The 14988-nt window shown below is 31.9% G+C and overlaps 1 protein-coding gene across 1 annotated transcript; it reads left to right on the plus strand.

Moving 5' to 3' along the window:
- Window positions 1-11168: 11168 nt before the first annotated feature.
- LOC106312933 (protein IQ-DOMAIN 31-like) lies at window positions 11169-14325 on the plus strand. Its single transcript, XM_013750636.1, has 6 exons — window positions 11169-11326; window positions 11953-12088; window positions 12187-12420; window positions 12514-12768; window positions 12837-13914; window positions 14018-14325. Exons 2-6 carry the CDS (start codon window positions 11996-11998, stop codon window positions 14047-14049), a joined length of 1692 nt encoding a protein of 563 aa, XP_013606090.1. The 5' UTR covers window positions 11169-11326; window positions 11953-11995; the 3' UTR covers window positions 14050-14325.
- Window positions 14326-14988: the final 663 nt, after the last annotated feature.

Below are 14988 nucleotides of genomic sequence, written 5' to 3' on the forward strand. Positions count from 1 at the left end.
GTTGATTATCTCCTTCCAATTAGGAATGCACATAATGAGAGAAATTCAAGGTGAAACCACTTTACAATTTTGTCCTCATATCAATATAGAGTTAGTTTATAGATTACTCTATATGTTTCAAAATGTAATTAGTTTTAATTAAAATCTGTAATATTTAAAAGTTGTTACTTTAGAAAACTGTCATTTAATATATAAACTTAGAGGTTGATTGTTTACAGATTTTGAAGTAGTTTTTGGCTTTTGTTTTTGGAAAAATCAATTTTTAGACAATCAAGTTTTTAAGAAAATAGATTCCCTACATTTTAGGGAAACTAGTTTTTCAAATAACTGTCATTTTCTAAAGAAAAACCAAAATCCCAATTTTCTTGGTTTCTACATCTCACGATGCTTTTTCTTGTTTTTCTTTTTTATTTTAATTTAAAAGTTTTGTTACATTTGTGCATTAATATAGGAATAAATAAATAAAATGCTAACTACTATAAGTATGAGCAAATAAGTATTAGTACTAAGAATTTGTTTAACATATATAATACAAAATAATATATATTAAGAACAATATTTTAAATTTGCCACTAAAATTAATTTAATTATTTAAATTTACTTTTATGTAAAGTTTGCATGTTTTGTTAATAATCTATTGGTGTTATTTTATTGAAAATTGTGATATATTCTTATAGTAATTTTAAGTTTGTTTAAAAAATAAATTAAATTATAAGTTAACGTTTTAAAAAATAACAGAAAATAATTAACTAAAATATACTAAAATTAATTAAAACCTGCAAAAAATATCATTTGTATTTTTCTAAAAACTAAAATTACAGTAAAATCAAAAATCTAAAGCTAAAAACCAAAATTGCCATTCGAGTTTTTTCAAAATCTAAAAACTACTGCAAAATCAAAAACCCAAAACTAAAAACCAAAATCTAAAAACTAAAAACCAAAAGCCAAAAACCAAAAACTAAAATCTAAAAACCATCCAAACAATCATCACCTTAATCAATTATACAGTAATTTACATAATTTAATTGTTTACACAATATCTGATAAATATAAAGTTACATTGAAATATAAAAACAATTTATATAGTGAAACAAAAAATACTTTTAAACCATTATATTATAAAACAAAGGGAATATTCAAATTATATTGAAACATTAGAATAGTAAGAATCAGAAAAGCTGAAATCTCAACGTCGATCATTTACGTCGGCCATGCCTTAGACCATCTCTAATGTATTCCTCTTTTTTTTTCTCTAAAATAGAGGAATTTCATAATAGAGATGGATTTGTCCCCGATGTATTTTTCTATTTTCTCTCCTAAAAAAGAATATTCTTGATATATTCTTTTCTAAGTTTACAAATAATACTTTTTATTTGTGAAAGTTGAAAACCAACCCAATTTATTTTAGTATTTTATAAAATTATGATATTATTTGCATTAAATATTTCTTTACAAACTATTAAGTAAATAAAAAAATATAATTATATTTATATAAATAATATATTTCACTAAAAAAATATTTTTGTTTATAATTGTTTAAGTAAAAAATTAAAGGATCATTTTATAAAAAACAAATAGAGGAGGAGACATTGCAAAAATATAGTTTCTCATTGGTCGATTATTTTCGCCTACGTAGACACTCTATCTGAGGCTTATATACTCCAGTTTTAATTAAAATCTGTAATATTTAAAAATTATTACTTTAGAAAAATGTCATTTAATATATAAATTTAATCAATTACACAGTAATTTATATAATTTAATTGGCCACACAATAAGTTACATTGAAATATAAAAACAATTTATCTAGTGAAACAAAAAATACTTTTAAACCATTATATTATAAAGCAATGGGAATATTCAAATTATATTGAAAAATTAGAATAGTAAGAATCAGAAAAGCTGAAATATCAATGTCGATCATTTACGTCGGCCATGCCTTAGACCATCTCCAATGTATTCCTCTATTTTTTTCTCTAAAATAGAGGAATTTCATAATAGAAATGAATTTATCTCCGATGTATTTTTCTATTTTATCTCCTGAAAAATATTCTTGATATATTCTTTTCTAAGTTTACAAATAATACTTTTTATTTGTGAAAGTTGAAAACCAACCCAATTTATTTTAGTATTTTATAAAATTATGATATTATTTACACTAAATATTTCTTTACAAACTATTATGTAAAAAAAATATAATTATATTTATACAAATAATATATTTCACTAAAAAAATATTTTCGTTTATAATTGTTTAAGTAAAAAAATTAAAGGATCATTTTATAAAAACAAATAGAGGAGGAGACATGGCAAAAATATAGTTTCTCATTGGCCGATTATTTTTGCCTACGTAGACACTCTATCTGAGGCTTATATCCTCCAGTTTTAACTAAAATCTGTAATATTTAAAAATTATTACTACCTCCGTTCCCGAAAGTAAGATGTTTTAGGTTTTTTTCTTGTTCCACAAAGATAGATTTTCTATATTGTTAAGGTACTTTTTTATACTTTTGAGAAACATTAATTGAGAATATTTGAATTGATTAAATTTCATTGGTGGATAGTTATTGAAAAATGTATAATAAAGTAAAAAGTAAACTAAATTATAAACATTTATTAAATTCTTAATAAGCGTGAATATTCTAAAAAATCTTACTTTCAGGAACAGAGGGAGTACTTTAGAAAACTGTCATTTAATATAAAAATTTAATCAATTACACAGTAATTTATATAATTTATTGGACACACAATAAGTTACATTGAAATATAAAAACAATTTATATAGTGAAACAAAAAATACTTTAAACCATTATATTATAAAGAAAAGTGAATATTCAAATTATATTGAAACATTAGAATAGTAAGAATCAGAAAAGCTGAAATCTCAACGTCGATCGTTTATGTCGGCCATGCCTTAGACCATCTTCAATGTATTCCTCTATTTTTTCTCTAAAATAGAGGAATTTCATAATAAAGATGGATTTGTCTCCGATGTATTTTTCTATTTTCTCTCCTGAAAATAAATATTCTTGATATATTCTTTTCTAAGTTTACAAATAATACTTTTTATTTGTGAAAGTTGAAAACCAACCCAATTTATTTTAGTATTTTATAAAATTATGATATTATTTACACTAAATATTTCTTTACAGACTATTATGTAAATGAAAAATATAATTATATTTATATAAATAATATATTTCACTAAAAAAATATTTTCGGTTATAATTGTTTAAGTAAAAAGTTAAAGGATCATTTTGTAAAAACAAATAGAGGAGGTGACATGGCAAAAATATAGTTTCTCATTGACCGATTATTTTCGTCTACGTGGACACTCTATTTTCTCAACAACAATCTCTTCTACGTCTACGTGAGATAGATTATACAGAACATTGAATAAAAACAGAAATACCATGGATTAATCGAAATGGACAATGAGTTTTTGCAGAGTCGAGACTTAGGAATCTATTTTCTTAACTCAAAAAAGACCCCGTAGTGTGACAGTTGTATGGCGATTAGAGTCCCATGATAAAACTGCATCTTTCTTCTATTCACATAACTTGAATAAGAAGTCTAGCAAACATTTATTCTATGTGTACTCTCATTAAAAAATGAAAAATAAATAAAGAGAAGAGTGGAAGAGATTGTTGTTGTTCACTTTTTTCACCGTATATATTAGTGGAATGAGAGGAAGCATTATATAGCTTAGGAAAGATGCCAAAAACATTTTTGGTCTTAGTAGAGATAAATACTGAATTAACTAGATGATAACCCGCACCCTGTGCGGGATGAATTTATGAAAACAATAATATTTTGTGATTATAAACATTAAGTGTTTTATTATACATTTTTTTCATTTTAATAATAGTTAAAAATATGTACATATCGAGTAATAACCACTTACCGGTACTTTATGTGGGATGAACATTGTATATATAAATGACTTTATATATATATATATATATTTTGACGTCAATAAATTTATATATTACTACTTATTTTGCGTTCTTTTACATATTATGTAACAACAAATATTAAATATATATTAAATAATTGAGAAATCGTTAACTATCAAATATATAATTAAATTGGCGTAAACACATAAATCAAATAAATTATTATTGTATATTTACTATTATACTATGGTAAATAAATCTAAACAATTACATTTATCTATTTTGTAGATAATTAAATTTAAATGATATTAACATAGATATATGTAATATATTTTAATATGGTTATCTATTAAATGAGACTTCATAACCATATGGTTTTATGATCATTCATATCTTTTATAACAATTGTTTAAATCATTGATAAAATAAATTCAATGTGAGACTTTCAATAAGTTTGAAATTTAAAAATGTTCTTGAAAACTCATTGCAAATTTTTAAATTAAAATATATATATATATATATATATATATATATTCAAATATCTAGTAGATCAACGTTCATCCCACATAAGGTACCGGTAAGTGGTTATTACTCGATATGTACATATTTTTAACTATTATTAAAATGAAAAAAATGTATAATAGATTTTAACAGTTGTAGTAATTTATAATCGTTTTTAAAATAAAAATACACCATATACAAAAAGTCTAAATTTTAATTTTATGATTAATTTGATTATTTAATTTATTTTAATAATATAAATTAAATAAAAATGATGGAGAATACACAAATTATTAAAATTATTATAAAAATTATTATTAAAATCATTTATTATTATATATATTAGTCATATTATACTGATATGTTATGGAATTTAAACCATCAATGTAAGATTTTCTTGCTATTGAGCGAAATTTGCCAGGGCACATGACTACTTTTAATAAAATACTAAGTTTTGTTGTAAAATATACGTAGAAAATAATGACAACTTAATAGTATTCATTTTACCTATAGTAAAGAGATATTCACTTTGACACAATTTAACATTTTCATAACATTAAGCATAATTAACCAATATATATATTAACGGTGTGTTATCAAAAAGTCATATCCTTGTATACCAAACATCATTTTGATTTTCTTAAAAATTATCATTGAGATGAAAATCGTATATGTATAAATGTGTGTGTATAAATAACTACTGACGGTAGTTATAACGATTGACTTATTGATACTTATTTACTCATTGACTCACAACTTTCTATTTGAACTTTGTAGCAATTAGAATATAACCCCATACGTTTTATATGCTACATTACACGATAAACAATAAAATGTATGAGTTTCATATTTAAGTATTTGTATTCAGTGACCAAGATAAAGCAAAGCATTCATATGAGCATAATAAACAGTGACAATACATATTTTTAGAATTTCTAATATCCCAAACCCCATAGTGTCGTCTCGCTAGAAAAATAATCAATCTATAAAGCATTGATTTCTTAAATTAAGATTTAATAAGAATAATATAGAATCACACTGTATAATATAATCAACACATGTCATGAAGAAAAAGAAGCCATGTCCTATAACATATGTATAACTGGAAGAACGCATCTCTGCAATGACAAAAATTGATTTGATAATTTTAATACATGAAAAGATAATGAAACTGCAAAATACTTATTTAAAAACAATGTTTAGGTGGTAAGTTTTTTTTTTTTTTAATTATTATTAATTTGCCCGGAAGTGGGAATTCAAGCTTCGATTACAAACGTGATTCAAACAAAATGATCTAATTCTACCATAACATCCCTAGCTTCGCTCAACCACCACTACACCGGCGCGTTCCGCTAAGTAGTTCCGATATCCTAAGATTATCATTCCCCGTTCTCAGCCGTTGATGGTAATCACTTGAGGGTGGCGTTCACCTTGTTTCCTCGGTTACCGGTACATCTTGTGCCATCAACGAAGTAGCTGGGTCATGACGATCTCCTCACGCTCGCAATCTCCACTGACGTTTAAGCGCAAATGCTGGATGAACAAGACCCGAGATCATACCTGATACCGGATCGAACGCCAAGGCGGTTCATCGAACATCGAACAAGGACCAGATTGAGCTGAGACCGCCTAATCAAGTGGAGAGGTACCTGCAAAGAAGAAATGAGAGATCCTATCGAAGCTTTCAAGGAAAGGCTCCGATACTGGGATGGACACACTCTAAGCGCGAAGTCACGAACAGAGAGCTGAAGCTCCGGACACTCACGAAGCACATCTACTGCCCACACGCTCCACCTCTTAGAACAAGAGGATGGTTCTTCAACTTGGACTCGAAACGTAGTCTACCGGTGACTGACGATGACTACCAACAATGAAAACCAGAACCTGACATCACTCCACCCAGGATGTGCACTTCCGGTGGAGAGAGGACCACAAGACAAGTCGTGGACTGAAGACGAAGACCGGAGCAGAGAATAAGAAGATGACGCCAAAGCGTAGACAACTCCACGCGCCACAGTACCGGAATCTCTGCACACGTCGTCGGAGAGCTTCAACCCGACACCGCCAGGAGACGCAGAACCTACGCGTGCCAAGACGGAGAGAACCGCCGAAGTCCGAACTGAACGAGATCGAAGGCTCATCCTACACTGAGACGCCAAGGCGTAGGATAGAAAGCCGACACCGTCGTTCCACACCGACGAAGACCAAACAGATCTGGGTCAGGAGAGCCAAACAAGAACACACGCGCCTCCAACTCTGGCTAGATCTAAATCGAGCAAAGGTAAAAACGTCGATCTGATTCTAACCTCCGTAAAAGCCGACCTCGCCGCACCCTCTCAACCCTAACCTCGTCGCCACTCCGGAATAAGCCGACCGCCGTACAAAGACCTCACCAGCATCCTGGATCTGAAAATCTGCAAATGAACCGACTATCTAGAGCCTTGACATATCGGAGAAGGAGATACAGGTGAGACGAGGCAAAGAAAAAAAACAGCGAGAAAGGGAAGGGGTTCCGCCGGTAACGGCGGCGAGCCGAAACCGGAGGAGAGCTACAGGCACCGGCGAGTCTTTTGGGAGAGTTTAGGAGATGTCGTTCACGATGCGTTTTTTTTTTTATTTAGGTGGTAAGTTGCTGGAGGATAAGATAAAGAAACAGAGCTGTCATGAAGAAGGAAAAAACAGAGCAAGTAAGGTAGACCAAAGCACACTGAAAATTCAAGCCAAGATATTAGTGAGTTTAGACAGCAAACAGCTTATCTGAAAACAACCTCGTTAGTTCAGCCAAAGCATAAAAGCTTCATCTTTACAAACACACCATATAAGACGGTCAAAGAGTCTTCCTTTTGCCTTGATGAGAGAAGAGCATATTAGCGTTTGTATAGAGTTGATACATATGATGTCTAGAGCTTTAAGTGTTTTGATATCGTCACAATTCAATTCAATAATATATTGTACACGGCGCAAACCTTGGATCCCCGCAGCATCCGCAAGCTCCTAGAGATTCACAAACAGGAAGCCCTTTTAACATCTCTCCTAATTTACCTCCATCATTGAGCTTCTTGATCTCCTCCATGCCACCAACGTGGACTCCTCTTATCAACACCTGAGGCAAACAAACAGGTTTCTCTTCGCCTAGTGCAATCTGAACTATTTCATGTATTTGGAGTCCATTGAGATGTCACGCTCCTCTACCGCAACCTGATACCCTCTCAACACCGTCCTTACGCAGCAGCAATCCTCATAAGTCTTTCGGATTCCTCTGAGGCTAGTGAAGTACAGTACTACCTTGTTCTTGTCGTCCTCTGTTTCATAAAGGTTAGGTTTCTCTTCCTCTTCCAAAGACTTAGAAATCAAACGTACGGATTCTGGTAAACTGGTTGGTTTTGTGGCTTTGCTTAGTTGTTTTGAAGACAATGCTCTCTTGCCTAAAGAGAGTTTCAAATTTACTCTTGGATTGTCACAGCCTTACTCTTTTGCATGCGGAGAGAATAACGGCTATTATTTCCGTACCTATAACACGAAGTTCAGCGTTCTGCCTTCAGCCTGAGTCCTCTCCTCTACCAACCCATATCATTATCAATCGCAGCTCGTGAGTACTGGAAACATGCTTCACGCCATCATGAACTCACGAGCTTCTTGTCTCAGAATAAAAAGAAGCGCGTGAGTACTAGAAACTCAATCACCAAGCTCGCCTTCTTGTCTTAGCCGGTGTATATATTGTCTCATACCAACACGATCGTCTCTATGGTTATATCTAGATTTTTAAGACAACAAAGAAAGTGACCAAATTCTTATCGTCTCTACGTCGAGAAGAAAACAAAGAAAGTTACGTTGAAAAGAAAGTCAAGTTGGGAAATATCGTCGAAAAGAAAGTGACCAGATTATTAAGGAATGTAATGGCTGCATTAAATTCATATTGTTTGCTTCCGTGTGTTCTCTGCACGACATGTATGTGAATACTCAAATAAAGGCTTCTCATGATGCCACGTCAATGCTACCAATAGACATTTAAGGAAACCCTTAAAAATGCTTCTCCTTTAATATATAGGGGATTTTTGGCATTAACCACAGAATTAATCAGAAATTAAAAAGACTTTTTAGCTTGGTGACCAAGTCTCATTCTTAACAAGAATTAATGACTTTTGACCAAATTTTATTCTCTAAAAGACTTGTTTATTTTTCTAACCAAATTTTTATTTTTGTAGTGATCAATTACATAAAATAAAACTTTGATATAAAAATATAGGTTGTTGGATCATGATCCATGTACCCGAACCATTATCTAAACCGAACTCAAGTCCGAGTTTCAATTGACTCAACTTGGTGCGCGCGCTTGGTTTAGTATAAATTCACATCTCTATAATTGTCTAAAGTTAACAACCTTGTTAGACTTCTCCATACTGTCCATTTGTGCTATTAAAACAACAATATTAGGACAAACATTTCTCATTCAAACAAACTTAAATTTTAACATCTGTATTATTAAAAGAGAAGTACCCATTTGAAAATGTTCTTACTTCATTAATTAAACTCCATATTTTTTTGCTTGTCCTTTTCAGTTGCATTTATGAAATATCCTATAACGAATAAAACTGTCTAATTTATTATTTGTCTTTTCAGTTACATTAATGAAATATGCTTAAATGAATTTAAACTTCGTATTTTATTGTTTGTCTTTTTCACTTACCTTAATAAAATATCCTTAAATAAATTTGTAATGTTATTTTGAACTAAAATGAAATCATACATATCTAATTAATTATTAATTTCCAACAAAAAGCATGTCTATATATTGATAAATTAGGTAATTTTTTCTTTAATGCGTTTGTTCAACGTAGTTTTTTTTAACGGGTTTACCAGCGTAATAATGAAAGACATCGAATTACTAAACCCAAATAATGATGGAGTCAATGGAATTATTATTGTGTAACAATAGGTTGGTGACTATAATATATATGAAATCCATGCCTAAATTAACATTAAACATACTGAAATTGTATTTATTAAATGCTTATAGCAAAAAATTTCGTCAAATCTTTTAAATTGTTAAAAACATAATCCGCGTTTTAACGCGGGTAGGATTCTAGTATGTATTAAAATTGAGTTCCAACATATGTAACTAGTGAAGTGATCAGAAGACTCGGCAAAACTTCGAAGGATCGACGATCAAATCAAATGTTTTGTTAGGGCTAATACAATTCACAGCTAAACCAGATCATGCGGCACTTAACACGTTTTCGGTAATTTTCGTAAACTAATTTAATTCAGCTTGTTCTTTCTTTTTGCATGGGATCCTTTTTTTAATGCAACACGTGGAGAAAAGTAATTGCTCTGATGTCTATAATTGATCAGATTAGAGATGGTTGGTTGGTTCACTTGTCGGTGAGAATGAGATTAAGAAATGAATGTCGTTTCTCCTGAAAGCGATGCCATTACGTTTGTGTCATTTTCTTCGAAAGTGTCGAGATTTTAACAATTGTCGAGCTGTATTCTTATGTGCTGATTAACTGTTCATTTACTTTCTCGTAAGATGAGTTTGAATCTTAAAGTTCTAACCTTTTTTTTAAATTTAAAATTAGCATGCGATTTTGCCGAGTTTGATCTAAGAGCACATAAGTGCATAACACTAATTAATAGGGATGGACACGGATCGGATATCCGGGTTTTTGAAGGTATTTGTGATTTGCTTCGTATGTTACAGATATCTAATTTTTCGATTTGATTTGTTTCGGAAAAATACGGATATCCGGAAAAACGGATATCCGGAAAATAAATAGATATTTACGGATATTTACGAATACTTACGGATATCTCATCCGCTTTGATTAATACAAATAATTTTAAAAATTCAATACGAATTTATTTTTTTAATATATTTTTGTGCATGATATATAAAATAAAAAATTAAAAGAAATAGTGAAACTACATGTTTTGTAAATTTCAAACTTAGTTAACAATTATAATAACACAAAACTTAAGAAAAAAGCTATAATTGTTTTATAAAAAAATTTCTCTTCTTTTTCATGTAATACTTTTATATAAGTAATAATGTGAATAGAATTTGTCAAATCATATGTTATAATAATAATTATATAAAATTATACATTTAAAACATTAAGTATAATCAATATGTACATGTATTATATATTTTCGGATCGGAGCGGATATCTACTTCTTAAAATTTTGATATTTGTGATTTGCTTCAATTTTAACAGATATTAATTTTTAGTATTTGCTTTGCTTCGGAAATCTACGGATATCTGGAAATTTTGGATCGAATCGAGACAATAACTAATCGAATCAAATTTAACAGATAAAATGTCCAGTACTACGGAGAATCTGGTTAATTTTGTTAAATTACGAAAAGGACATTAATGAAGTCAGGAAAGAAAACGTTTTGTCCTGCTAACCTTGTGTCCAAACAACAATAAATTTTTTTTTTTAAGTTTGCTATCCTTGTATCCAAACAGTACCAAAAGGTACTTCAGTTTTAATAATATATAGATGTTGTCAGGGATCAGCGGGTCAACCACTTAGATATTGACAGCCTGTTTTCGCCCGGTGGCACAGTCTTAATTCTCAGCGCTTCAACAAAGAAAAAAAAATTCATTAACCAGACAAAAAGGAAAGTTATTTCCGTGAAATTAAAAATTTACACTACGATCTATAACCCATTAATTAGGCCCATTATGAAAAATCAGCAAAAGAGATCATAAACGCTGTCGTTTCAGGACCGTGTCAGTCTTTTCTCCTTTTTGTTGGTTTACAAACGGTGAGAGTGTGTAATTCTCACTGTAACCACTTTTGGTATTTAGGGCACTGCTCTGCTGCTCCGGCGAGGAAGAGCAAAAAAAAAAAAAAAAAAAAAAAAAGAAGAAACAAAAAGATACGAGTCCACTCTACATTGGTGACAGACACATCTATTTGAGGTTTGACATGTTGAAATTTCATTTTTGTAACACATTTCAGGAAGAAAAAGAACAGTTTCAGCATTTTGATTTCAACCCAGATCTGTTTATTGAATGTTAATCCTATCTTCTTTCGCTCTTTTGATTTTGCTTACAACGTCTCTCTGTTTGATTTTGTAATCCGAAAAAGGTTTGGGGGTTTACTGGTAACTGTTTCTTTTCTCGTTTTCCCGCTTGTTTCTCTCTTAAATCGACACGGGTTTTCGTTTCTTATCGTCAAAATCTCTGCTTTATTTTAATGGGTCTATGCGTTTCTTTACCTTTCCTTAACTTTTTTTTTTTTCTTCAGTCTCTCTCTCTCTCTCTCTTTTGATTCATTTGCTACTTTACGCTTTAGTTACTACACCGTCGATGTCTGTCTTCGTCTTGTTTTCCAACTCTTGGGGTTATTCTCTCTCTCTCTCTCTCTCTCTATCTAGTTCATGGTGTTGTGTATGTTACTAGGGTTTGTACTAACAGATTTGTGATTCTACTTATATGAAATGTGTTTCCTTGCAGCTATAGATTTACTGAATGTTACTTTAAATTCACAGGCTTTGTTTGTTTCAACTCTCAACTTTAGCCAAATATGTGTTTTGCTTATGCAGGTTTCTATTTCTGTAGCGACTTTCTAATTGTAGCCATTAAAAAATGGGAAAGACTCCAAGTCCTGGTAAATGGATCAAGTCTCTTCTTGGCAAGAAGTCATCCAAATCTAGTTTGGACAAAGGAACCGACAAATTGGTAACAAAAAAAAAAAAAAAACATATTGTTTTGTTTTCTTCTCTTCTGTCATAAACACACAATGATATGTAATATTCAACATTGTTCATGTGTGACAGAGATCTGCAAAGAAAGAAGAGCCTGTGGTGAAGGTGAAGGATAATAGCAATGTCTCAACCTTACCCACCAATCCCTCTCCGGTACTTTCATCACAAGAAGTTGCAGCTACACAAACCGTACTAGTCCCAGATGTTGTAGTCCTTGAGAATCAGCCTAAACGCAATGGAACAAATGCAAATCCTGAGTCAGGGGATGACACAGAAGAACTCAAGCTCGAGGAAGATGCTACAAAGGTTTCAAGCTTGAACTCTTCTTTCTACATTTCAGTATTGAGACATCGGTTCTTATTCTGCTGATACCGTGTTGTTTCTCGGATTTTCTTGAAGGATCGTGAAGAGTTTCAAATGCTTAAAGGTGTCATAAAGCTGCAAGCAGTTATCCGTGGTCACTTGGTTAGAAGACAAGCTGTTGCGACGTACTCTTGCATTTGGGGAATTGTGAAGCTTCAAGCTCTTGTCCGTGGGAAGATAGCTAGATCTTCAGTAACCGGTGTTCATCTTCAGAAAACAAATCCTCAAACTCTGCAAGGAAGCACATACAGTTGGCTAGAGGGTTCCACTAAGCTATCCATGATTGATAAGGTAACATTAGACATTTTGCTTATTCTGTGAATTGCTCTTTCTTATTTGCTTCTTTGAATTTTTTTCAGCTTCTAGTTTCCTCACCAATGGTATCACCTCTGAAGATTCATTATGGTCCTGAGGATTCTAACTCAGCCAAGGTGTGGCTTGAGCGGTGGACACAGTTGCAGGTGTGGTCTCCTGGTCCACTGGTTATTAGGAGCCTGGTTCCTAAATCTCAGACAAAGAAGCCAAGTTTTCAAGCGGTTGAAGCGGACAAGGGAAAACTTAAGAGAGGTATCAAGAAACCACCCGGTGGTTTAAATACTGGAAATGGCTCTAGCAGCAGCCGTTCTACAGCTGAAAAGCGAAGTGTGAGGAAGGCTTCCACGCTTGGTAAAGAGGTTTCAAATGATAAGCCTAAGCAGAGTTCGAGAAAAAGTACAAGCGCCATAAAGGAAGGGTCTTCTTCATTGGAGGTTAAGGATGAGAAGCCTAGAATTAGTCTCAAAAAGGCTAATGGGATAGAGGTTAAACCTACACGCAAATCCGCAGAGAAGAAGAAAGAGGTTGTTGATTCAGTGCAGAAAGAAGTTCCTGGTGACAAGGTTTCATCTTCTGTAGTTGATACTCCTGAAGAAGAAGAAGAGGTGAAAGATAGCTCTGAAACAGTTTCCAAAGAGGTTGATCTCGACAAAGATGAGAAATCACTGGTTTTGGATACCCCAGAGCAAGGTGAGCTCAAAACTGAAGAGAAAAATGACAAAGCTGAAGAAGAGATTCAAGAGCCAGACGTGCAGATAAGCTCCGAGAATGGAAACGCTGCTTCTGAGTTCACAAAGCAAAGCGATAGACGAGCTTCGCTGCCTGCAAAGATTGAGAATCAGCAACAAGACGATGGGGTAACACATAGCGGGAGAAAGATCCCAAGCTACATGGCACCAACTGCATCCGCAAAGGCAAGAGTAAGAGGAGGACAAGGGTCTCCGAGGTTTGGTGGTCAAGAGAAGCATGAGAAAAATGGGATAACTAGGCGCCACTCTCTTCCTCCTGGAGCCAATGGGAAGCTGAGTGCAATGTCTCCAAGAGCTCACAGACTTCTCATAGCTTCAGCTAAGGGATCAATGAACAGTGACAGATCTTTTTCTTCTTCCAAGGACATTGGTGGTAAGAAGTCTAAAAAGCTTTATCCATGAGCCTCTTCAAAATCTCAACCTTTGCACTGTAATCTACATCCTTTAACCCCATTTTTGTTCATGTTTTATTTCAGATAAATCGACCAAAGCTGAGTGGAAACGGTGAATTGCTTTTGAGGCAATAGAGAAAGCAATCCTGATCGTCTTACACTGTTGGACAAACCTCTGAAACGTTTCATCATCACTTTAGCTGTTTTGTTTCTATGTTTCCTGTGTGTGTTTAGTTTGGTTATGATTTGCTTTGGTTTTGGTGTGGTGAGTCTTTGACATGTTCTTTTTAGTTTTACTCTTAGGTTCTTTGTCTTCACAAACTAAAAGGGTTTTCTAGTATATAGTTCTAACAATGCTTCTCTTTTTTATTTAAGTAACAAATATTATCTCACCAGAACTATTTCAGTAATTTTTGTTATTTTGTAAAGCAAAAAGTAAAGAAGCAAAATAGAACTATTTCAGTAATTTTTGTTATTTTGTAAAGCAAAAAGTAAAGAAGCAAAATAGAACTATTTCAGTAATTTTTGTTATTTTGTAAAGCAAAAAGTAAAGAAGCAAAATCTCATATAGGAAATTAAAACAACATGCAGACCTACAAGTTCATAAGTTAGTATAGAATAATAATATATTGCATGCTTATTTACTTTTAATTCTGTACTATAATTATATAATACATAGCCTTGCTAAAAAAGATGCATAGCATGATAAAAGCTAAAAACTGAAAGTATCGTTAAATGTATCTAGTCGACCGAGTCAAAAAGTGACTCTGATCATCTCAGATGGTTTATTCTATTTTTTTCCTATAAAATAGATCTAACTCTATAATAGAATTAGATGTTGCTTCAATGGTATTCTATTTTAGAATGAAAAATAAAATGATAAACAAAAAATAAAAAAAATACTATATAAATAGAGTAAAAAATAGGTTTACACTATTATCTATATATATAAAGTAGACTTTTTTCTCTTCTTATGGCATGTGGAATGGGGTTTGTTGACATGTGTCCTCTTTTTACATTTTAGATCCTTCTTCTTTTAGACTATTGCAATTTGG

This window comes from Brassica oleracea, chromosome C9 (assembly GCF_000695525.1).
Source record: "Brassica oleracea var. oleracea cultivar TO1000 chromosome C9, BOL, whole genome shotgun sequence".
Lineage (NCBI taxonomy): Eukaryota > Viridiplantae > Streptophyta > Magnoliopsida > Brassicales > Brassicaceae > Brassica > Brassica oleracea.